Raw genomic sequence first — 23969 nt, forward strand, 5'->3', positions numbered from 1 at the left:
CGTGGGGTCTTCCCAGGAAGGAGCCAGGGGTGCAGGCTGCTGTGCTGACCCCCAACGAGTGAGTTTTGGAATGGGGGGTGTCCTTGTAGCCCAAGCTCCCCTGTGTGTCCTAGTGAAGGAGAAGGTGAAAGGAGAAGGTGAGACGGTAGCCAACAGCAGGTGTAATTCTGAATCTGGGCGCAAGGGTGAGGCCATGGGGGGCTGATGGAGGGGAACGGGGGGGCACACAGGGCACACCCAGGCTGGGTCCTGGCCTCCGCTGGACTGGCTGTGCCTGGGGTCCTAGTTGGGCCTACTTGGAGGTTATCTTCTTGGACTTGCTGGGCGAGGATAAGATCTCCGACTGCTGCAGGGGGGGCACTTTGACCCCCTTCTGTTTCAACTGGTTGTAGTAGTCAGTCCTCTCTGAGATGATCCTCTAGAAAAGACATGCAGCAGCGTGTGCCCAGTCCTTGCCGGCTCCCGGGACACCACCCTTCCCTCCCCGAGAAGAGCCCGCTGCCTCAGTGCTGTGCTGGTGAATATTCACAACCCGTTCTCCAGGGGAAAATAAAAAGCTCTGGTTTGTAGCATTTGCCAATTTCTGTTCTGAAAGCCCTCCCACCACGGCTGATCCAGCCACAGGGGTGAAAGCCGCGGAACTCGGAGCTGAGGAGAGATGCCCACCATCGGCTCCAGGTCAGCTCACCCCTGGCGTCTGCCCCAAACGCACTTCTTAGTCCTCTGGGAATTGCTGGGAGCCCAGACTCCCGGAGACCTCAGAGGCTGTCAGGTCTTAACCTCAAGTCCCTTCTGTCCTGGGTGCAGGGAAGGCTGTCCCGCCCCTCCTCAGCCTCCTTCTCTCTGGCCCATTGCTGGTTTGTGTGGGGCATTGGCAAAGGAAGGGGCTTTTCCCTGCTACTGGGTGATGGTGATGACTCCTCCTATCCCCCTCCCCCCCTCCCTCCCTCCCCTCCCCCCTCCCTCCCATCTTCTCTCTCCTTCCCCCCTCTCTCCTTCCTCCCTCTTCGGCTCCCACAGACAACAGTAACCAGGCCCCAGGCCCCAAACAACAGAGACCTCTCCCCAGGTCCCCACGCGGAGGCCCCCTCTGCCCTGAGGACTGTGGCCACCCTACAAGAGCACCATTAACTAGGGGCCCACCCCGCCTCACAGAGGAAAGGAACCAAGCCCCAGGGAAATGTGGGCCGGTTGCAGGTCACGGGGAGCTGCTGGGGCCTAGGGCTGTGCTGTCGAAGGAGGCTTGGGGCCGTGCACGGAGCACCTGTCTTTCAGGGGCTTTCCTCCCAGAGCTGAGGGCCCCGCGAGGCCTGGAAGGCAGGCACGCCGTCCCGGGTCCAGAGGGAAGCTCCCCGGCTCAGCGAAGTCAAGTGACCGGCCCACAGCTTTGAAGCTGAGAGCCAGGAGGTGGTGGCTCACCCCTGCCGCCCCAAAGCTGCACTATTTCCCCTGCACCACCGCCCTGCCCCTCTGAGGCCTCTGCCTGTCAGTGAGGAGCTGGCATGGACTGAGGCCGGGGACAGGGTCCGTGCCAGACTCCTGGCTCGGCAGCGACTCCAGCGGAGGCCGGGCCGAGGTGCGAAGTAGCGTCCTTGGAGGAGGCTGAGCCGAGCAGAGCCTGGGGACGGGCTCCGGCTGCAGGAAAATGCCCGGGACCCAGCAGTTTGGTCCCCTCCCTACCGCACTGGGTGGGTTTGCAGCAGCTGCTGCTGGGCGCTGAATGCTGAGAGCAGCTCGGGGTCATTGCCACCCGTAAGGGAGACCGAGTCCCCTCTGCCTAAGCAGAGAGAAAGGACTGTTCTGGGGTCACAGTAAAAGGGTGACACCACCAGGACAAGAATGGGGGTCCCTAGCCTCCCATCCAGCTCTCTCCCCCCTGCCCCCAGCTGCAGACCCTGGAGCTCTGGCGTGGAGACGTGGCCCCGGACACAAGGAGGCTGGATATACCTGCAAGGCTTCCAGGATGTCATTGTCAGAGATCTCGGTGGCCAAGGACTCGAATCCCATGGTGTTGCAGGCGGCCTGGATGATCTTGTTCCTTAGTCTTTCGAGCTGTGGGCACAGGGAAGGTAATAACCGAGCCCGCCCGTAGCAGAGGAAGGCAGCATCCTCCACCCCTGCCACCTAACTGAGGTTCTAGGGAAGGTGGCCCTGGCCTCGCTTTTCCTGGCTTTAGGAATTGGAAGCGGGGTGGGAGAGGTCAGCGTGGTCGCCTTAGAGCTATAGAAGGTGCCAGATCACCACCTGGACCCAGGAAGCTTAACACCAAAGTGCAAAGACTTTCTACCACACCAAGTGTTTTCTGTTCGTTTGTTTTTAACTGAAAAAGCAAAACCTGCATGTGGTCGAAACAAAACAAACAGAAGCTCCAAACGACCCCCAGACCTTCCCCCCCTTCCCTGAAGAAGCTTCAGCCGCAGTCTCCTGCTGACCCCCAGGAGACCGTCAGCGGCGCAGAAAACGTCCTGCAGACTCCGTGAGCCCCCCTCTGGCCATCGTACTCCCGCCCTTCCTCCTTTTCTAAATGACTGAGAGGCGGGCCACGCTGTGGACACGTCTGCATTAAGCAGGCGTTAAGCAGGCGTTAAGCAGAATGGACCCCTGAGGCTGGCCAGTCTTCTTCTGCCATCGGCATCCTATGGGTGCTCAGCGCCCCAGCCCACCTCCCCAGAGGTGAGCGAATCACGCCTCCCAGTAGTTTCAGAATAAACTCCTCCGATCTGCACCCCAGAAGCCCTCAGACAGTGTCCCCCAAGTCACGGTGACAAGCTCAGCTCCAGCTGCGCGCCCGCAGTGTCCGGGAGCCCTGCCGGTGTAGAAAGGCTGAGGGAGAGCCACGCGGGAGAGATGGGGCATCGCCTAACACCGTGCAAGTCGGTCCGCTTTGCCTCAGGGACAGGGATGCCGCAAGCCCCTGGACCTTGAGGGGGCAGGGGGCTTCCTTTCCTTCTTTCCAACATGGATTAATGCCAGCTCTGTGCCGGGCACCATGCTAGGTACGGGGGTCACGAGGGAAACGGGGGCTCGCCCTCTGTACCAGAGGCGGCTCCTGCTGGGTAAGGGGTGGTAGTCACCTGGGGCAACCATCCACGGTGCCCCACACCCGGGCCTGTCTCAGGCATCACTCACCGGTCATGGCACTGCTTCCTGCCGACCCCAGACTGAGCCTCAGAATCTTTCTCAACACAGCATTCTGGGCTTTACCAAATCCACTAGGAATGGAACCATCTAAACACCGTCACCCATCTAGCGATTTAGCTGGGAACGCTGCTGGGTGGGAAACACGGTTTTATAAAAGATAACAGGCGAGGGGGAGGGGCTCAGAGATGCTGTCAGCTGGCCAGCAGGAGGCCGGCCCCAACAGGACGGAGAACACGGCTGGTTACCGGTGGCACTCCTGGTGGGTGAGTGGGGAAAATGTTATTTCAAAAGCCTGCACGCTCGGGGCCTCTACCTTTGCTGGTTTTGGATTCTAAATCAAGTCAAATCTTCTCTGACGGGTCCCTCCTGAACCCCCGCCCCACGCCTTTGCTCACATCTAATGGGGAGCTCAGAATGCGGACCCCGCACTTCACACCCTAGCACCACGTCCACGCAGCTCTGGGACCTCAGACGGACCATTTACCCTCTCTGCTGCAGGTTCCTATCTGTCAGGTGAGGACACTCATGAAAGCCACACCCCAGCTTTGTTAACAGGGTTGAATGCCTTAATAAATGCTCAGAACAGCCCCTGACCCACAGCAAGTGCTCTCTAAGTTATACATGGATGGCATTATTATTACTGCTTCTCTCCCACCTCAGAGCCCTGCTCCTTCCTGGCTGGCCACCCACACCCCTGGGTCCCTTTCACAGCACAACCCAAGGGGCTCCGCCATAGACAAAGCCCCGACACCCGGCGCCCTCCAGCTCCTATGGCTAAGGCTGCCACGCCCATTGCACCCTTGCCCCCTCCTCCACCAGCATTCCTGGACACAAGGTGCGGGGGGGGGGGGGGGTGCCAGAGCACCGGTGCACAGTCCCCGGGGTCGGCGGTGGGCGGCACTGGGCGAGGGCCCAGGAGCAGGCCCTCAGGAGCGGGGAGCCGGGCGAACCCTGGACTGGGCGCTCTCCAGGGCGACGCGGGCCTGCTGTTCCGCCTGCTGGATCATCGCGTTCTTGCTCCGCATCTCCTCCTGCAGCTGCTTCCGTCTCTGCAGATGGCCCTGGCTCTGGTTCACCTGGGCCTGCAGCTGGCTGACCTTGGCCTCCAGCTCCGAGATGGTCTGTCCCCGCCTGACCACTTCTTTCTCCAGCTCTGACACTTGCTGGGGGGCGGAGAGACGGACCAGTAGGCCCACCTGCCCCCCCTCCTTCCCCGGAAGACGCCCACCTCTCCCTGAGCCCTTCAAGTCAGCCGGGCCCCGGCCGGCCGTGGCGGGGACCCCGGGGGGTGTTTGTGCTTCTGGATTTGCTAAATGGGGTGCTGCCCAGCGGTGAGGGGCCTGCCAGCTTCCTCTCCCCCCACCGTCACCATCCGGGCCCGCGGCTGCCCCCTGACCACCCCGCGGGCACCGGTCGGAGGAGGAGGTTGTCCTTCTCGATCAGACCCATCGTCTCCTCGTGCTTCTCGTCTTCCCGGAGGTTGGAGAACTGCAAGGCAGAGGGGGCTTCGCTCAGGGGCGGGGGGGGCGAGACACCAGACAGCCCCCTCCCTGAACCTCAGTAAGACGAAAGCGCCGCGGTTGGTTTCTGCTGGACAGGGAGGGGAGGAGGGGCGCCACCAAACGCACTTGGGAAGCTGGCTCCAGAGCCAGCAGTGGGGAGAGCTGTCAGAGTGCCTGGAAATCTCAGAAACTGGTGGCGCCGGGCTGCTCTGGACGTGGAAACCAACACGACGAGGGTCGTCGCTTCAGAAACCAGGAGCCGCGGACTCGTCCCTGACCGGGAGCTGCCGAGCACCCGCCCCTTTTCCACCTGGCAGGAGACTTGATGCCGGGGGGCCGCAGGGGGTCTCTGGCCTGGGAGATGCCAGGCTTACTTGGTGGAGACCCCCAGCTCCAGGTGCAGGCTGTGGGGGCTGAATGTGGAGACTGCAGCCTCTGCCCGACTTGGTCCTAAAACACCGGCAGCTGGGCCTTTACTTTCCGGGAAAGGAATTTTCCCAGTTTCCCAGATGCCAGGAGAATCTGGGCAAACCAAGAGGAGAGACCCAACAACATGACCACTGAACTAACTCTCCGCTGAGACGCCCAAGCCCAGCTCTCTGCCGTGAAGCGCAAAATTATCACTCAAGGGCTCAGAGATTCCAGGCAGCTCTGACCTTGGAGCATGATTCTTGCAGGAATAACAGAAACCAAACACAGACTTACAAAAGGAGCTTATAGGAGATAGAAATGGCACAAGAAGCCAAAACCCATAATTATCACTTACTTACGCTCTCAGCGAGGTCAGAGACATACTGCAATTGGGAAACAAAACGAGAGTGTGCTTCCAAAAAAGCTGGGGAGGAACATTCAGAGAACGAAAGCAAGATCTTGGGAACTGCAAATGAGCAAAATTAAGGCTCAGGAGGAGGGCTGTTGCCAAAGTGAAGGACATCTCTTAAAAGTGGAACAGAAAGACAAAGCGATGAAAGGTAGGAGGGAACAGACAGGAAGGAAAAAAGAGACCAGAAGGGGAGGTCCACTGGCCGATTGATGGGGATGCCAGAAGGAGGGTTCAGAGGAAACAGAACGAAATAAAAACTATATAAACAAAGAGAAATTCTAGAACTGAAGGGCACACGTTTCCAGTTGGCCATTGAGCGCCCAGGACAAATGAAAACAGACCCTTCATAAGTCCCAACTGTGGAAGCTTCTGCACACAAGGGACAAAGGTAGGATCTTGCAACTTTCCAGAGAGAAACTAAGCACCACCAAGAACTATGTTGTAAGAAAGCACAAGAGTCAGGATGAGTTTGGGCTTCCCACCAGGAACCCTAGAAGCTCGGACACGTGGAGCAATGCCTTCGCACTGCTGAGGGAAAGTGCTCCCATACCGGAATTCTATTCCAACCAAATTCTATTAATGTGCCGAAGAAGGACATTTGCAGAATGTCCTTACGATGTCCCCCAAATTTTACCTTCACTCATCTTTCTCAAAAAACTACTGAAGGATGTGCTCCAGTAAAAATATGGGAGTAGGTCAAGAAAGAGAAAAGATGTGGATGGCAGCGGCTTTAAAATGTGGTTTATGGATCTTAATACTGTTTCACAAAACGTGTGTTTCAGTCACGTGCGTGTGCACCTGATAACTGTCTCAATGGTGTAGACGCAGCGTCCACTCACTGACGCTGTGATGGCATCGTATGGGGAGGGGGAGGAGTTCCCGGGCTGGGGAGGCAAGCGAGGAAAGAGGGAAGCGTTAGATGATGCCATGATGGAGAAACGTCTAGCATGGGCATTGTAAGCATGCAACCTCCAGATACGAAGAGCCAGCCTTCAAGAATCAGCTGGAAGAGTTGAAAGCGGTTGTCTTGCGGGGAGGGCCAATGAGAAAGAGAAGGGTCAGACTCCTGTTTCGCATAATAAGCCTGTGGAACCGTTTGGTTCCTTAAGCTATGTAGCTTTGTGCACGAAAAACTTGTATAAAAATACAAGCTAAAAATGCTTCAGGGAATTCCCTGGCGGTCCAGTGACTGGACTCCACGCGTGCTTTCATTGCCGAGGGCCCGGGTTCAATCCCTGTCGGGGAACTGAGATCCTGCAAGCCATTCAGCGTGGCCAAAAAAATAAAATTAAATTAAAAGATAAAAATACAAATGCTTCAGCGCATTGGCGATTTCCCTAAGGTCACCAATGCACTGGGCTCACTGCAGTGGCCATCTCCCTAAGGTCCGTGGGGCTCTCAGCCCTGGGACCCAGGGGCCAGGAGGTGCTTGAGAAATGGCCAGGAGCCCAGTGGCCCAGGAGACAGAGATGACTGCTGGGGACAGAGGCCCGCGCCGAGCACGGCGGGGCAGGGTGTGAACCCCAGCCCCGCCACTATCGGCTCCCTAGTCAAGCGCCTCCATCAGGCGGGTGGGACGGGCGGCACCGGCCCCCGAGCCCCGAGGGAGGATGCCTGTGGCGTGGCGGAGGACAGCGCCACCTTGTCGGACATGGCGTGCAGCTGTTGCTTCCGATGCCACAACTCCTTCTGCAGCAGCTGGTTCTCCGTGTTGAAGCTGTGCAGCCGGGATTCTTGGAGTCCCACTTGTCGCTGCAAAGACATGACGGCTCCTGGGCGAGGCGAGAGCGAGAGGGGAGGAGAGGGGGCTGGTCACTGCGTCCTCCCGAGGGCTCCAGGCTGAGACTCCAGGCTGAGGGCTGCTGGCTCCCACCCCGGGGCTCCAGCGCTGCCGCCACATGGTCCCAGCTGAGAGGGACATGGGGCAAAGCCGGCCGAGCTGGGCATGCTCGCTGCTGGCCCCGCCTCGTCATCCTCCAGCTTCCCACCTGTCGCCAGGGAGTGTCTGGTCCTCGTGACCTCCAGCTGGAAGCGGAACTCCTGGACCAGCTGCTTGCACTCCTCCAGCTGGGCTACCAGCTCCTCCTCGAAGGTGTCGGCCCCGGAGGGGGCCCTCCCGGTGCCCGCGGCCTCCTCCTCCTGCGTCTCCTCCTCCTCCTCCAGCTCCATCCCACCCTCCTCCTCCTCTGCCGCCCCCTCCGCGGCCGCCGCCTGCTCGGCCTCCCTTTCCAGGCCTTCTTCCTCCTCGTAGCTGCCCCCTTCCAGGTCCTTGCCTCTGTCGGTCACGGCCTGCTCTCCCTGCATCTGGGGGAGGGAAGGGGGTGCGGGGCAGGACAGTGGGCACCCCCGTGGAAAGGGGCTCGACCATTCACGGGCCGGAGGGTGCGTTGCGAAGGGGACCCCTCAGGGCCCCTGGCCGGCAGCCCCAGGGGGAGGGGCTGGGCCGAGGGTTTCGCCTGGGCGAGGGCCACCGGGTTAGGGAGGCATATGGCATGGGCAGCCTGGGAGAGGAGGCCCCGGCCAGCCCGCACCTGCTGCCTGTTCTCCGGCTCCTCCTCGGCTCTGAAGAAGGTTCTGCGGGTGCTCAGCCTCCCCTGCAGCTTCGGCGCAGACTCCGACGGCCGCTCCTGCAAGGGGCCCGCGGGAGCCTCAGGGTTTCAACCTGCACCTTCAGCTCCCCCAGGGGCCGTGCCGCCGACACCTGTCTTCCTGGAAGGGGGACCCACCGTCCTCCTGCCGGGGCGCCCTGTCGGTGGGCAGGGGGCCATAGTGTGCAGGTGGCAGCCCTGGGGGGGCCGTATGGTTTCTGGCTCCGCCCCCCCCCCCCCCCGAAGCAGCCCTGGCGAGTGGCCTGGCAGTAACGAGCACGCTCGTCTGGAGGAGTTTGGCGGGGGCCGACCTCAGACGTGCCCGCAGCTCACTGCCCCGCACTGCCCGCTCACGCCTGTCCGACAGCCCCCAGGAGGCCGGGGAACGCGGGTCACAGGACGACGCTTCCGGGCCTCTCCAGACCCCTGCTGTCCCCACCCACCAGTCCCCCACCATCGGCGCCTGGGTAGCTTTTTCTGGCGGCGGCCAGAGGGTCCGGGGATGGGCGGAAGCCTCCGGCCCCCACTTCACGCGAGGACCCAGCATAAACACTGGCTGTGTCCCCAGACGTGAAAGAAGTCAGCTCTCAGACTCGGCGACTGCCCCCCTGGGCCACGCAGAGCCCTACCCCCACCCGCCTCCTCCAGGGCGCCGCCCCAGACCTGGGGGAGGGGCCCACCCACCCCACCCCGACGTTACAGGCAAGGACACGGTACCCCCACAGCTAGAACAGGTCAGGCTATCCAAGCCACCGCCGCCCGCGGAGCGCCTGCCTCAGCTCACCCTCATGACCTCGCTCAGCGAGGCCTCCTGGCTTTTGCTCTTCAGGAAGCATTTCAGCTGCTTTCTCAAGGCCTCCCTCTCCTCCTGGAGAGCCAGGATCTCCTCGTCGTTCTTCTGAACCTGCACCTCCAGCTCAGAGAGGCGCTGGACTTCCTTCCCCAGTGCAAACAGGCACCGGTCCTGGGCAGAAACAGGGTAGCCCCGGGCGCGGTCAGGCCACTCAGAAGCGCCTCCAGCACCGCTGGCCCCCAGCAGAGCAGCAGCTCCGGGCCCAGGAAGATCAGGCCTGCTGCCCTGGACCCCCACCCCGCCCCCCCCCGTCCCCAGCCACCTCCTGCTTAAGGGCCACCCTTGCCCGGGGGTCTCCTGGCAGCCTCCCCTCCAGGCCTGGCTCCCGGTCAGCCCCCAGGTGTGACCGAGGACGCCTAACCAGCACCCCCTCCGAGGGCCACCTCCAAGGGGCTTGTCAGGGCTGGGCCCACTGCCCCTCAGCCATCCACTCTCAAAATCTCCATGCCCTCAATTATTCAGAACTGAAGACAAAGTCAAGGTGTTTCTGGACGAACAGTAACTGGAAGAATTCGTCGCCAGCAGAGCTGAACAACTGAGAGAAATACTAAAGGCGATTCTCCAGGCAAGAGGGAGGGGGTCAGAGACAGAATTCTGGAAGGAAAAGATAACTAGGAGTCGTCCAAATGTCTAGGAATCAAGCGATAGGCTTCCACGGAGCCCACGAGTCCAAGAAGAAGTCACAAAGGAAGCTAGAAAATATTTTAAACTGAGTGATAACAAACGTTTGGACATGTCAAGACGGGCGAATAAAAAGCTGTGATTAAGGACAGATTTATAGCCTTCGAATTCGTCGATTAGGGGAAACAATGGAAAATCAATGATCTAAGTATCCATCTCAAGAATTCAGAAAAAGAACTGGAAATTTAACCTCAAGAACGTAGCTCGAAGAGAATTTTTAAAAATCAGAGCAAGAATGGATGATATTAGGGAAGACGGGTGTGGGGGGGAGAGGAGGACAGGGCAAATCGGCAACATTTTGACATTCGGGGAATCTGGAGGGTATATGGGAATTATTTATAGTATTATGTTAAAATAGTCATGGAGAAATCCCATTTCTTCACCCAGGCCATGGTGATTTAAACACCATGTGTCCAAACCAGACGTGGTTCCCGGGAAGGGGATGCTCCTTTCCTCCGGGGCTGCTCACTTCGCAACCGCGCAACCTTGCTGCTGCGGGTGGTGCTTCCTACCACAGGGCAGACGAACACAGAGGCGAGGGCAAGAGGAGCCTGAGGACATGCTGTGAGCCCCTGGTGGCAGCCCCGCCTGCAGCCCTTCCCCTGGAATTCCTTTTCCTAGCAGCGCTGCAAAGAGCACCCTTTTACGTACACCTGTGAGACTCTATCTAATTATATCCTCAGGCTATTTTCCGAAAGGGGAATTGCTTGTTCCCATGGTATGGATGCTTTTTAAATTGTGAACTCTAAAGAAAACAAATTATGAAATCTATCATAAAATTAGAGGTACAGTTTCGGGAATAAAGATAAAACGAATACTCGTGGACCCACACTCTCAGGGCTCGTGAGTCCCTACTGCGTGCCCACCAGCTACCCAGCATTTTGTGTGACATTTCCATAATTGTCACTAGAGCTTCACGAGCTTAAAACAAAAACAGAAACGTTAAGAAAAAAAAACAAACCTTGAAGCTGATTCTAAGAGAAGACTTTTAACACTGATAAGACTGGTGGAGAGAAAAAGAGAGAAGGCACAAGTTAACGACGTCAGGAACAAAAACAACAGGCGATCCTTCTGCAGAATCTTCTCCAGACTTTGGAAGAATAATACTAAGAGACTCTGGTGCACAGAGTTAGGCTCACAGATTTGAAAATTTACGTGAAATGGGCACATTCCTAGAAAAACATAGCTTCCCAAAACTGAAACGAGAGAAAAGGAAGTCGGAATATCTTAAAAGGAATTGAATTTGTTATTTTAAAAACCAACCCTGTAAGAAATCGCCAGGTACAGATGGCTTCAATGATGAATTCTTCAGAATTTAACAAAGCAATAACACCAACCTTATGCAAACTCTTCCCGAAAATAGAAAAAGAGGGAAAACTTTCCAACTTTTGTTGTTGTTGCTGTTATGAGGCCAGAAAACCCTGACACCAAAAGCAAACAGGGAATGACAAGGCGGGTAAATTATGGGCCAGTCCCTCTCATAAACATGGATGAAAAAATGATACCACGATGAATCAACCCGTAGGTAGACCTTTGCCCATCAAGCTGCTTATTACTATTTTAAAGAACATATGGACGTCGAATGTCTTGACTCATGGGGGGAGCTGTGTGAGAGTGGGTGACATCCAGGCCAGCCTAAACTGCCCCCCACAGGGATAAAGATGGGCAGGAGCTAGGCTTGTAAAACATCTGACTCGTAGAAGCCACGGGAGGGGGTCTGGAGGTCAGTTCAGGCCATGTCTGGGACCTGCTTACACAGCCAACCAGATACTAGAACAAGAGCCCCCAGGGTCGGATATCCTCTGGGGCAGGACGTGGAGCCAGGGCGCCAGGACCAGGATCCGTGCCCGGGCTCCGCGCTCGGCCGTACCTTCTCGTGGATGACAGAGACGTACCAAGGTACCCACTTCCTTGGGTAGCTCTGCCCTAGGACCGGGCTGCTGGGGGCCGGGCTCGACACCTGGGATTCACTCGTCCTCCGAAGGTAATTGAACTCGCAGGCACTCTTACTAAAGGGAAGCCGGCAGCCTGTCAAGAGGGGGGGCAGGGGTGGGGGAGGGGGTCGGTCAGACTCTCCCCGAGCTGGAGTTGCCCCGGATCTCCCGTAACACCCCCCTTTCAAGATTCCCCCTGAAACCCCTCCCTGCCCAGCTGGGCTCCTCTACATCCTTGTCCATCCCCTACACCCAGCCCAGTGTGTGTGAGAGGCATCAAGGCACCCTTCAAGATTCCCAGAGCCTGGGGGTCAGGACAGGAGGGGACATCCTGACTCTGCCCTGTGCACAGGGGACACTTTTGAGGAGTTTCCTCGAATTCAGGCAAAGGAGACGTCTGGGGGTGGATTTCACCTCTGGATAATAAAAAGTGTTTGTCTGTAGGAACAGTGCGTGTGGGTCCCTCTAATCAAGGAGGGAGGCATGCCAGGAGCCTGTGTAAGGTACATAGGGCCAGGCAGGCAGTCCTAGGAAGGGAGCTCCATGGGGCAGGATAGGGTGGCTCTGCAGGGAGCAGGGGTCCCTGCAGGTGAAGGCAGAGGGCCTCAGGGCTGGGGTCCGAGGAGGGAACCCCATGGGTCACACGTGCCCCAATGCCCAGCAGGCCTGCCCTCACCGTCCACATTCATGTCCAAGCCCTCCTGACCAGAGAGCAGGTCCTCAGTCACCTTCCAGGTCTCAGAGCTGACGCACGTGTCCTCGGGCAGAGCGAGAGTCGTGGCTGAACCTGCAGGATGGTAAACGTGCCAACAGATGACGGCTCAGGCCGAGCCTTCCCAAGACCTCCAGGACAGAGACTGCTATTTCTTTTCCTTCTAAACGTCGGGTGGGGTTCAAGGTGGTTTTCTCAGCGGATGCGTAGGACTGGACTATGCGACTGAATCGAAACGTAGTTCTGTCCCCTACCCACCTCTGGCGTGTCCTCCTGAAACTGATCAGGTGCAACTTAACCTCTGCGGTTTGGTGCATTCCCTTCCCTGGAGGGCAGCCCCGTTCCCTCCTGTAAAAGTGGCTCCTCCTCAAAGCACTGGAGTGCTGGCTGCTCTCTGAGGCTCTGGCACTGAGAAAGGGAAACTTAGAGCCTGGACGGGTGGGCGGGGCCCGACTTTTGCCTGACTGCCGCCTGAGCTCCACGGACAGGACCCCAGTCGCTGGCTGCAGCCACTCAGCCTCGATGTCACCACCACTAAGGAGAATGCCGTGTGTGGGGAAATGGGAGTAGCCCAGGTCCTGGAGCTGGAGGTCTGGGACGACACCTGGCCTGACCGATGCCACTCGGGTGACAGCTGGGCGCCTAAGCTGCCCTCTCGGAGCCTCTTATCCATATCAGAGCAACGTAGGCTTAGACGAGAGGCTTGCTAAGGCTCCTTTCAGGGCTTGGTCCCTAATGAGCTGCCTTTGGCCCCATGGACCGCTTTCCTGAAGCTTCCAGAATCTTCAACCTTCTCCTCCCCTGTCCCAAGCCTATTGAGTCTTGGTGAGTGAGACAATAGAAGAAGCAAGAGGGCTGGGAGACCAAAAATACAGGCCTCTCCTTCCCTCCCTCCCCCCTCCCACTCTGGCCTCAGCTGAGAGCCAATTTCAGAAGCGGCGGCTGTGGCCACTGCACACGTCCCCTCTGGCCACCCCCGCAGGTCCCCGTGCGGTTCCCGGACTCCGATGGGTGGGTTGGGTGGCGGGGGGGGGGTGCCCACGTGGGGCCCCGCTGGGCACGCTCACCCTGGTGGGTCATGGACGTGGACCTGGCGCTGAACTGGGGACGGCCCGGACGTGTGAGAAACTTGTGCCAAAGCTCCTCCATCTCAGACAGGAAGCCGCTGTCCTGGGGGCTGGTGTCCTTGTTGAAATCTCTCTGAGGAGCAGGAACGTGAGACCAGCAGGAGAAGAGGGACCCGGGAAGCCCCTCTCCCATCTGCCGGCGGAGCACCAGGGCCTGGCCGCGTGTGCCGGCCACGGTGGGCTGCCCCTCCCGGAAAACTGGCTGCTCGATGAGGGCCGTGGAGACCTTGCTTTCGAAGTTGCGGTCGGCTGGGCCCAGAGCCAAGTCCACTTAGGAGGCCCCTGGGGAGTGCGGTGGCTCTCCAGTCTCCCCCAGCGCGGGGTACCTGCCTGAACCTTCCCGCCGGCGCTTTCTCTTCCTTATTTTCTCTCCTCCCCGTTCCCTCCTTCTCAAGACTTCCCTAAGGAAGGCTCAGAGCAGACACTGCATCTTCTCCCCCAGTCTCCATCCACTCCCAGAATCCACCCGTTGTAATCCACCAGCCAAGCTGATCTGGGATGCTCTTAGCCCACCACCCCCAAGGCCTTTCATCCGGTGGGAGAAGCGGCTCATCTCCTGATGGCCTGCGTGTGGCCGGGCCACCCTTGCTCCCGAGACTCCGTACCATCTTCCCGTGGTAGCGGTTGATGGCCTGAGCCGACTTGCTGAGCGAGCGCTCTCTTTGGCAAAGTCTCCCTTCTGGGGTCTGTTCGTTCCGGCTGGCCACTTGCCGTAGGACGATCAGGCCCTTCTCTATCCAGCTGGGCACCGGACTTTTCCTCTTGGGCGTGCTGGCTCTGATCGGTGACGTCGGGAATACGGAGGCTGGCCACCTGAATGATGACTTGGACCCATCCTCCGGGTCTGGAGCAGGGTGTCGAGGGGAACACAGCCCCGGTCATGGATGTGAAGTGCAGGTCCAAGCACAGGCCGGGAGAAGACCAGCTTCCCAAGCTCCACATCCTAAGGGGTCCTGGGAGCAGTCTATGACATCGCAGATGTCGCCACAGAAACAGAGAAGCGGCGCCTGTCATCTGCCTTAATTTTCTGCTGGGAAGGGGAAGCAGAAGCTGCTTCGCGGTACACACAGAACGTTACAAGCACAGGAGAAGTGCCCCGAGGCATGAGCAGCCCATTCTTCTGTTGTCTTTTTTCCCCATCATTAGCATTTCACCTTATTTAACAATCTGACACCGTGTCAGTGGCTCTGATGTGGACATTTAACCTTTTCAGTTAAAGTCTACACTTTAGACATGTTTCTTAACCCCTGAATACTGTATGTACTTCTCTTTTAAAAATAGAATTGGGATAGAGGAGCGAGACTTACTGTGATTTCGCTAAATTCCCACCGTCCGATCCTTGGACACGCAGGCCTCAGGCTTGCGAAGGACACAAAGAAATGGTGGTGGTGTTTCTCTGCATCCAGGCTGCTACTTGAAAAATTTTCTTTTTGGCCACTTCATGTTTCTCAAACTGCAGTTTGATGTCGAAAACATTCTCTTCGGTGAAAGCAGCCAGACACAAAAGGCCACATAGTGTGTGATTCCCTTTATTTGAAATGTCCAGAATGGGCAAATCTACAGAGACAGAACACATGGATTGCCTAGGGCAGGAGGGAGGGAGGAACGGGGAGTGACTACGCATGGGTCCCGGGGTTCCTTCTGTGGGGGGACGAAACTGTTCTGAAACTGGATAGTGGCGATGGTGGCACATTGCTGCGGATGGACTAGATGCCATTGAATTGTACATTTTAAAATGCTGATTTTTATCTCAATTTAAAATAATAACTGTAGTCTGAGCTCATATTCTTTCAGCCCATCCTTCAGGGGGAATGGAAAATGCCAGCCCCTGCAGGCAGCATGTAGAGCTGTGTTTTTAAACAGCCTCACTTTCTTTCAAGGGAACCAAGGTGCCTTCCCAGAGTGCAGTCCCCTCTGAGTCACCCCGTGGGTCCTCTACAGCTCCGCATGGCCTCCTCTCCCATAACCATTTGCTAGTCTGGCCCAGCTCAGAGTTTCAAGGGAAATTGGAGTATTGTTTTGAGTTGAGGTCTCCCGCCTATTTCAGTGTCACCTGCTGCTTCTGCTTTTTCTCCAGTCCACTCGAGGGATGTTTCCAGGCATGAAGTTCTCAGTTCTGCATGACGCAGAAGGTTGAAACTGCCATCTTGGTTTCCACTCCTGACTGTGATCTTGAGTCTAAAAGGAGAGGCTCCCTCTTAGAATCAGAGGCTATGAGAGCCGGCAGGGGACCGTGTGCCATCCTGGAGGGACCTATATAAACAAATGTGTGAATGACAGCGAGAGAGAGGCAACAGTGCAAAGATTTTGGTACCTCATATCTCATGTCACTAGAGATAAAGACAGTACAAGGGTAATCCTGCATCACAAAATAAATGTAAGAAAATCAAATATTGATCATTCCCAATGGTTATATTAATGCTTTCTTTGGGATCTATTAAATTCTTTCCTAATTTCTTCTTCATATGTTTGGATACCTCTGCAGTAGTAGGGTCTCAAGTCTGTCTGCTGAGTGGTTCAGCCCTGGGTCAGAGGCAGCCTCTGATCCCACCCTGCTTCATTTCTTGGATGTAGTGTTTTACATATAGCAATTTGGTAAAGGTGATCGAGGGCCTTGGTCAGATCCTCTCTGCCTTTTTTTTTTTTTTTTTTTTTGGCCGCACCTTGCGTCTAGAGGCTAGCGGGATCTTAGTTCCCAGACCAAGGATCGAACTTGTGCCCCCTGCTGTGAAAGTGCCGAGTCCTAACCACTGGACTGCCAGGGAATTCTCCCAGGTCCTCTTTGTCTTACTGATTTTTCCCCCATCATCTGCTGAGAAAGGGGTATTGAAATATTCCAACTATGGTGTGGAACTATTTCCCCCTTCAGTTTTGTATATTTTGCTTTATGTGTTTAAGGGATCTATTATTGGGCACATACACATTGAAGACTGTCATGTCGTCCTCATGAGTCAATTCTTTTATCTTTATGAAAGGTCTCTCTCTTTTATATTTTTGGCCCTAAAGTCTATTTTATTGATATTAACATAGGCACTCTTACCTTATTATGCTCCCGTTGTATGGTATTTTTTTCCATCCATTCATTTTCAGTCTACTTGTGTCATATTGAAACTATATCTTTTATGAATAGCATATGGTTGGGTCTTGTCTTATTATTCACTCTGATAATCTCCTTTAATTGCAGTGTTCAGCCCATTAATATTTAATGTAATTATTGATGTGGTTAGATTAGGCCTACCATTTTATTATTTGTTTTCTCTTTGCCCACATGTTTCTTGTTCTCTATCCCTCTTTCTTTATTTTTTGTATTTGTTGAATATTTTATAGAATTCCATTTTAATTTATCTGCTGAACATTCAGATGTACCTCTTTGCATTATATCACAGAAGTTGCTCTAGGTTTCACAATATACATCCTTACTTTTCACAGTTTAGTAAAGTTAATATTGTACCACTTTACGTAAAAATATAGAAATCTTGCACCCAATTGGATCCTTAACCCTCTCCCACCATATTTTAAACTATAGTTGTCATAAGTATTACATCTACTTATACTGTATGTCTCATAAGACAATGTCATAAATTTTCCTTCTAACAGTATTTCAAAGAAATTAAGAGGAGAAATAGTCGTTTGTTTTTACACGTATATTTCCCTTCAGCCTGAAAAACTCATTGATCATTTCTTGTAATGCAGGTCCAGTGGAAACAAATCCTCTCAGTTTTCCTTCTTCTAGGTATATATTTATTTTGCCTTGATTCTTGAAGGATATTTTTGTGAACATACAATTCTTGGTTGACAAGTGGCTTTTCTTTCAGCACGTAAAGGTGTTCTGGATTCTGGTCCCTATAATTCCCATGAGGGTCCTGTGGTTATGCAAATTGTCATTCCCTTGTAAGTAATGTTTAATTTTTCTCTAGGTGGATTTCAATATTTTTATTTTTATCTTTGGCTTCAATTTGACTCTGGTGTGTCTAGGCATGATTTTGTGTGTGTGTGTTCATTGTTTTGGATTTTGTTAACCTCTTAAATCTACAAATGTATGTTTTCTACCAAATTGAAAAGTTCTCAGTCATTATTTCTTTAAATCATTTTTTCAGTCCCTTTCTCTCTTCTTCTTTGGAGACTCCAATTACCCATATCTTAGCTCTTTTAACATTGCCCCACAAGTCCCTGAGGTTCTCACTTTTTAAAATCTTTTTTCTTCTTCTTCAGACTAGGTAATTTCTAATCACCTGTCTTCAACTTCACTTCCTCTTACCTCTCTCATCTTGAGTCTGCTATTAAACTCAAGGATTTTTAAATCCCAGTGATTTAAAAGTTTTTTTTTCAAATATATATTTTTCAGTTCTAAAGTTTCCTTTTTTTTTTCAATATTTTCTATTTATCAGCTGAGATCTCCTATTGCCTCATTCATTACGAGAGTACTTACCTAACCAAGCATAATTATAATAGCTGCTTTAAGTCTTTGTCTGACAATTCCAGTGTCAGCGTCATCTTGAGGTTGCCCTCTGTTAATTTCTTCCCTTCAGAGTGGGTCGCATTTTCCTGGTAGAGTAATTTTAGATTGTATCCCAGACGCCGTGAATGTTATGCTATGGAGACTCGGAGTTCTGTTATATTCCCCTGAAGAGTGTTGATGGTTTCATTTTAGCGGTGACTCACGTGGCTAAACTAAGACTGCAAGTCTGTCTTACCTGCAGTGGACAGCAGCTCCAACCTCAGTGCAGATTGTTGTTCTGTCTGTCCCAGGCAGGTGTAGTTTGAAGGGCAGCTAGAGTCTTGGGCAGTGTTTATACACAGGGTTTGAGGGTGCCCACATCTGGATCTCCTTCCTGGCATTCCTCCTTTGCTGTCCAATGGCCATGCTTTCCCTGGCTCTTTCCCCTGGTTACTTCAGCCAGAGGGACCACAGAGGGGGACCTTCCCATCAGACGTTTCACCACCCCACCCTACACTGCAGCTGTGCTTGTCCTCAAAGAAAAGCAACCAAAAGGCGAACTCACCCATGCCAGTCGCTTCCTCCAAATTTTTACCCCCCTCCAAAATATTTCTGTTTTTATCCTCAGGCATGCTCAATAGTTATATTTTGCATTTTTTACTCTAGTTTGTAGTTGTTTTCTGTGGGAGGCGTAGGAGGGTCCCTCTTACAGGAGCTCTTTCCGCCATTCTGAAGCAGAGCCCCCTGGGTCCATTTGGGACATCTCTCCAGGGTCTCATAGATGGACCTCCAGCAAACCTACTGAAGAACGGGTCATGGTGCCCAACAGCAGGGAGGGCCTTGTGGAAAGGCCCTCACCTGGCGTGCCTGCCTATGGGCCAGCAGGAGCAGGTGCTATGGACTGAATGTCTGTGTCCCCCTAAAATTCATGTATGTCAAAGTCCTAACCCCCAATATGGTGGTATTGGGGGGCAGGGCCTTTGGGAGGTGATTAGGGTTAGATGAGATCATGAAGTGTGGGGCCCATGATGGGATTAGCGCCCTCAGAAGGAAAGGATGAGAGATCTCTTTCCAGCATACATGCTGAGGAAAGGCCATGTGAGGACACAGCGAGAAGGTGGCATCTTTGAGCCAGAACCCAACCAAGCTGGCACCCTCATCTCAGACTTCCAGCCTCCAGAACTGTGAGGAATAAACGTCTACTGATGAAGCCGCCCAGCCAGTGGTATTTTGTTATATATCAGCCCGAGCAGACTAAGACAAGAGGGATCCTGGGAAAGTCACCAGAATGGCCAGAGCTGCTGAGATGGGAGAAGCAAGGGCTCCTGGCAGGAAGGAGGGCCTGCGGGTGTGATACGGGGGTGCCTCCATTTGAACCCAAGCAAAATGCAAGTAAATATTTAACACAACATAGATGGTGATGGAGACTCAGGTTTGCAGGAAGGAACTTTGTTCATCCATTCAACATTACTGCCTATCAAATGGTCACCAAGCAAACACTGCACTAGGCCATGAATAGGACCCAAGCACCCAACCCGCCATCCCAAGCTCACAGGGCTGTGGAGACCCAGGCAGAAACGGTTCACTGGATACAGTTTGGGAAGGACTAGCTGAGCTCTGTCTGAATACTGCTTCTCAAAACCTTAAAGGAGAAAGTGCTTCCTTAAGGAAATGAGCGGCATCAAAGCATCTTCTCTTTATTTTCTTTTTTTGGACCAAATACTAGCTAAAAGATAACACTGGTGGCCAATTCTGAGTGGAGACAGATTTTTAATGTGACATCTGGGAAATCGAGTGTGTTGCCTTCATAGATGTGGAGGTAACAAATCACCTGCAAAAGATTTCTTTTTCTGGGAAATAAAATCCCATGGGAAGAATTTCTTTAATATTGAATGCTGGAAAATACTTCACAGCATAATCCTGAGAGATATCAAATGAATGGGCAGCTGCAGGGAGCCATGCAGAATATACTTGTTTTCCTTCTTCACCTGTTGACGGGTGTTGGCTTCGAGGGGCATGGTGACCTAGCAGCTAGGCTACCTTCATCAGCAAGGAATCCTTCTTCTCCCATTTACCTTTGAAGAAAAAGAGTCGGTGTGGGGCAGACGTTGTAAACATGCTGAGCCCTTAGGTAAGTATGTCTCAGGGGTTCTGGTGACTCAGGCTGTTTGCCATTGGAATTGATGAGGAAGCATTTCTATTTCCTTCACACCTAGGATTCCTAGGTTAATTTTTTTTCATGGGTCACAGCTGAGTAAAAATCAAGGTGAAGACAAAATATCTATTCAAAATCTAGAAATAGGAGCTGATCACCAAAGGGCAGCTGCTTATCCAATATCACTTTCTTTCTGTAAACAGAACCCTGGTTTTATGCCTGGCAGGGATTAACCCAGCTAAGGCATTTCCCAGCCATGCAGAAGGAGTCATTGGCTTTCCAGAAAGCTCTTTGAATAGAGAGGGGCTGCTTATGTTCAAGTTGTGATCAGATTTTCGTTCCTTTTTGGGGCTGGATAATATTCCATTGTATGGATGGCCCACATTTTGTTTAGCCAAATGGTCGTCCATCAGTGGGCACTTGGGTTGATTCCACCTCTCGGCTCTTGTGAATAATGCTGCCGTGAACATGCATTTGCAAGGATCTCTTCCAGCCTCCCAATCATTTTTGCTCTCTGTGTCGTTTGGGGGTTAGTATAGCAAGCAGATGTTTTAAGCATCAGGAGACTCAGTATAAAGAACAATCATTGGAAGGATTAGCGACTGCTGCTCTGGGTGGGGTGACCTCAGAACTCACCTCCGCCGCATCCAGGAAGGCAAAGAAGCAGGACGCTGCCCATGGTCTGGGGTCAGGACACCTGGTTGGGAAGGCTCTGCCACCACAGTCACCTTGATGGCAAACTGGCGACAGGATGCTGGGATGCTCTGGAAGTGACTCCTTTCTCCCCAGAGTTGCCTCTGTACTTTCGTCAAAAATTCATCTCTCTTCTGGTCCTTTGATCCATTTGCCTATTCCTTCCCCAACACCACAGTATCTTGATTACTACAGCTGTCCAGTAAGTTGGAGTGAAATGAGGTAGCCTGAGTCCTCCAACTTGTTCACTTTCAACGTTGTTTTGCTTATTCTAGATCCTTTCCCATTCCATGTAAATTTTAGAATCACCTTGCCGGTTTCTACAGCAAAAGTCCTGTTAGCATTTTGATTGGAATTGCGTCGAATTTGTAGATCAGTCTGGGGAGAGTTGACATCTTCATGATAGAGGGTCACGACCTATCTCTGCATTTATCTAGGTCGTCTTTGATTACTTTCATCACTGTTGTGTACTTTTCAGTGTTCAGATCTTATGCGTGTTTTGTTAGACTTTTTGGTGCTGTTGCAGATGGTACTTTTTTATTTTCTGTTTTCAGTTTTTCATTGCTAGTATATAGAAGGACAATTGATTTTTGTATAACTGACCTTGAATTCTGTGATCTTACTAAACTCACTTGTTTCCTTGCCTTTGTTGTGGATTCTTTGTGATTTTCTGTGTTGACAACTGTGTTGTTTGTGAATAGAGACAGTTTTCCTCCTTTCTAGCCAGTGTGCCTTTCTTTTTCTTGCCTAATTGCACTAGCAAGGACCTGCCATGTGACGTAGGATAGGAGTGATGAGAGCCTCCTTTTGTGCCCAGTCTTAGGGTTGAAGCATTCTGTCTTTCACCACAAGTGTGGTGCCAGCTGTAAGCTCTATCAGGTTGAGATAATTGCCTTCTGTTCCTACTTTGCTGAGTTTTTATCAGGACTGGATGCTGGATTTTGTCAAGTGCATTTTCCGCATCAGTTGAGATGATTGATCTAATGTCAAACCAGCCTTGCATTCCTGGGATAAGCCCACTGGATCCTGCTATATTACCCTTTCATATACATTTTTGGATTCCATTTGCTAAATTTTTAAAGAATTTTTGTCTGCATTCATGAGAGCTATTCCTCTCTAGTTGTTGTTGTTGTTGCTGTTTTTGGTAATATCTTTATCTGGTTTTGGTTTCAGGGTAATGCTTGCCCCATGGAATGAGTTGGGTGTGTTCCCCTCTTCACTTTTTCTGGAAGTGTTTGTGTAGAATAGGCACTAATTTCTTTTTAACGTGAAAAGCATTCTCAGCGCCCCAGGTTGTCCAAAACAGAGACCAGCTCTGGTTTGCCAACCCTTGTCTCTTAAGATAGAAGCAAGGTCACTGTACCTTCCTAAGCTGAATATTTCAGTATTCTACAAAAGGAGCTGAGTTAAGGCTCTGAAGTCATAAACTTTTATTCAGGAACTACAGGCTGACAGTTGCTTGTGGAAAAGAAGTTTTAGGAACATTTCAGGGATCCTTGCGTAAGGCCACAGATAGTGCTTCTCCCAGAAGTGTTCCCACCCCTGGGACTGACTTCCTGGCCCATTCTGGGGACAGGAAGGTTCACCTACAAAATGGACCACTGTGCATCTCATGCTGGGTGCTTCTCTTTGAGGCCTGGCATCGTCCTCAAAGGTTCATCATTCGGCATTTGCACTTTGGTGAGCTAAGAAAATGAGACCACATTTGGTCATTCATAGGGGCCACAGATTCAAGCCACTCTGCCAGGGTCCCGCCCTGGCTCGGTCCCCTGAGAGTCGTGTGACCCTGGGTGCCTTTCTCACCCTCGGCCGCATTACAGAAAAGGAAGCTGGTCCCTGTGTCAGCAGCGCCCCCTTAACAGTAAGTGCTCAGGCATGAATGTTAGTTCTTGTCATTGCTCTGGGTGACCACTTCGTAGCCAACACACATAATCTCAGGGTCCAGGTTGTCGAGTCCATCAACACGCTGGCATCAAGACATAGACTTTCATTGCCTTGGGATTCTGTTGTAAGTGGTGCCCTCGGCCCCGGGGAAGCACCTGCAGCAGTTGGAATGGAGAAAAGCAGCGGGGAGTCAGGGGCCTCAGTCAGGAGTTCGTCCATTGAAATCCCGCGTGGACGCTGGCAGAATGGCAGCCACTCTGCAGGGGCAGAGCCTCTGCACATCGGAGAGATGTTTATTTGGATTTAGTTGGTTTTGTGATATTATGTTTAGTTTATAAAATAGTTTTAATTTAATCATTATATAAGAGGAATTAGTGGGGCTTCCCTGGTGGCGCAATGGTGGGGAATCTGCCTGTCAACTCAGGGGACATGGGTTTGAGCCCTTGTCCAGGAAGATCCCACGTGCCATGGAGCAACAAAGCCCGTGTGCCACAACTACTGAGCCTGCTCTCTAGAGCCCGCGAGCCACAACTACTGAAGCCCACATGCCACAACTACTGAAGCCCGCACGCCTAGAGCCTGTGCTCCACAACAAGAGAGAAGCCACCTCAATGAGAAGCCCGCGCACCGCAACGAAGAGTAGCCCCCGCTCGCCTCAGCTAGAGAAAGCCCGTGCGCAGCAATGAAGACCCAACACAGCCACAAAAAAAAAAAAAAAAAGAAAAGAAAAAGAATAAATAAAATAAATACATTAAAAAAATTTTTTTAATAGGAATTAGTGCCTGGTTTTATGTGATGTAGGTTATATTTAAAATGATTTGTCAATGTTGGGAATTCGTGAGAATTTCCTTTTCAAGTTGTCTGTATCTTATTCACGTTTGAGAAATACTGATAGAAATTACATCTGCATTTACAAATTTTGAGGTGGATGTAATTTCTTCCCTGTCTTGTCCCGTCCTGTTAAAGCGGTCTGCCCGACTTCTGTCACCAGGAATAAGGCTCTGGATGACAGCTGCCCAGCCCAGGGTGGTCTGTGGCCGTAGAAAAGCAGGTTGGGGTTTCAGTCTGTGGCCTTCCACTCTCCGTGCTCTGACCCCTGCTTTCCTGCTTGCGATCTCCAGGGAAGGGCGTGCTCTGCGAGAGCCTGCCCTGCTTGGACGGGCAGATGGCAGGGCCCAGCTTCGATGAGGCCAACAGGTGCGGTAGGCCTCTGGTCTGTGGATTTTACAAATAAGAGCATCCTCCTAGCGATTTTTAAATTTTTTAAATAAAATTAGGTGAAACACTCAAAGTACTTTTTAAAAAATACTAACCTGCAATTTCTTTTTTTTTTTTTTTTTTCTTTTTTTTCGGTACGCGGGCCTCTCACCGCTGCGGCCTCTCCCGTCGCGGAGCACAGGCTCCGGACGCGCAGGCGCAGCGGCCACGGCTCACGGGC

At 52.9% G+C, this 23969-nt stretch overlaps 1 protein-coding gene across 1 annotated transcript; it reads right to left on the reverse strand.

Moving 5' to 3' along the window:
• Window positions 1–292: 292 nt before the first annotated feature.
• Window positions 293–18368, reverse strand: CCDC27 (coiled-coil domain containing 27). Its single transcript, XM_055081932.1, has 13 exons — window positions 18365–18368; window positions 13967–14205; window positions 13302–13434; window positions 12199–12309; window positions 11459–11616; window positions 8839–9018; window positions 7998–8093; window positions 7455–7770; window positions 7108–7238; window positions 4552–4629; window positions 4092–4304; window positions 1948–2052; window positions 293–418 (listed from the first exon to the last, which is right to left on the reverse strand). The coding sequence occupies exons 1-13, from the start codon at window positions 18366–18368 to the stop codon at window positions 293–295; spliced, it is 1890 nt and encodes a 629-aa protein (XP_054937907.1).
• Window positions 18369–23969: the final 5601 nt, after the last annotated feature.

The sequence above is a fragment of the Physeter macrocephalus genome, chromosome 3 (assembly GCF_002837175.3).
Source record: "Physeter macrocephalus isolate SW-GA chromosome 3, ASM283717v5, whole genome shotgun sequence".
NCBI classification, from domain to species: domain Eukaryota; kingdom Metazoa; phylum Chordata; class Mammalia; order Artiodactyla; family Physeteridae; genus Physeter; species Physeter macrocephalus.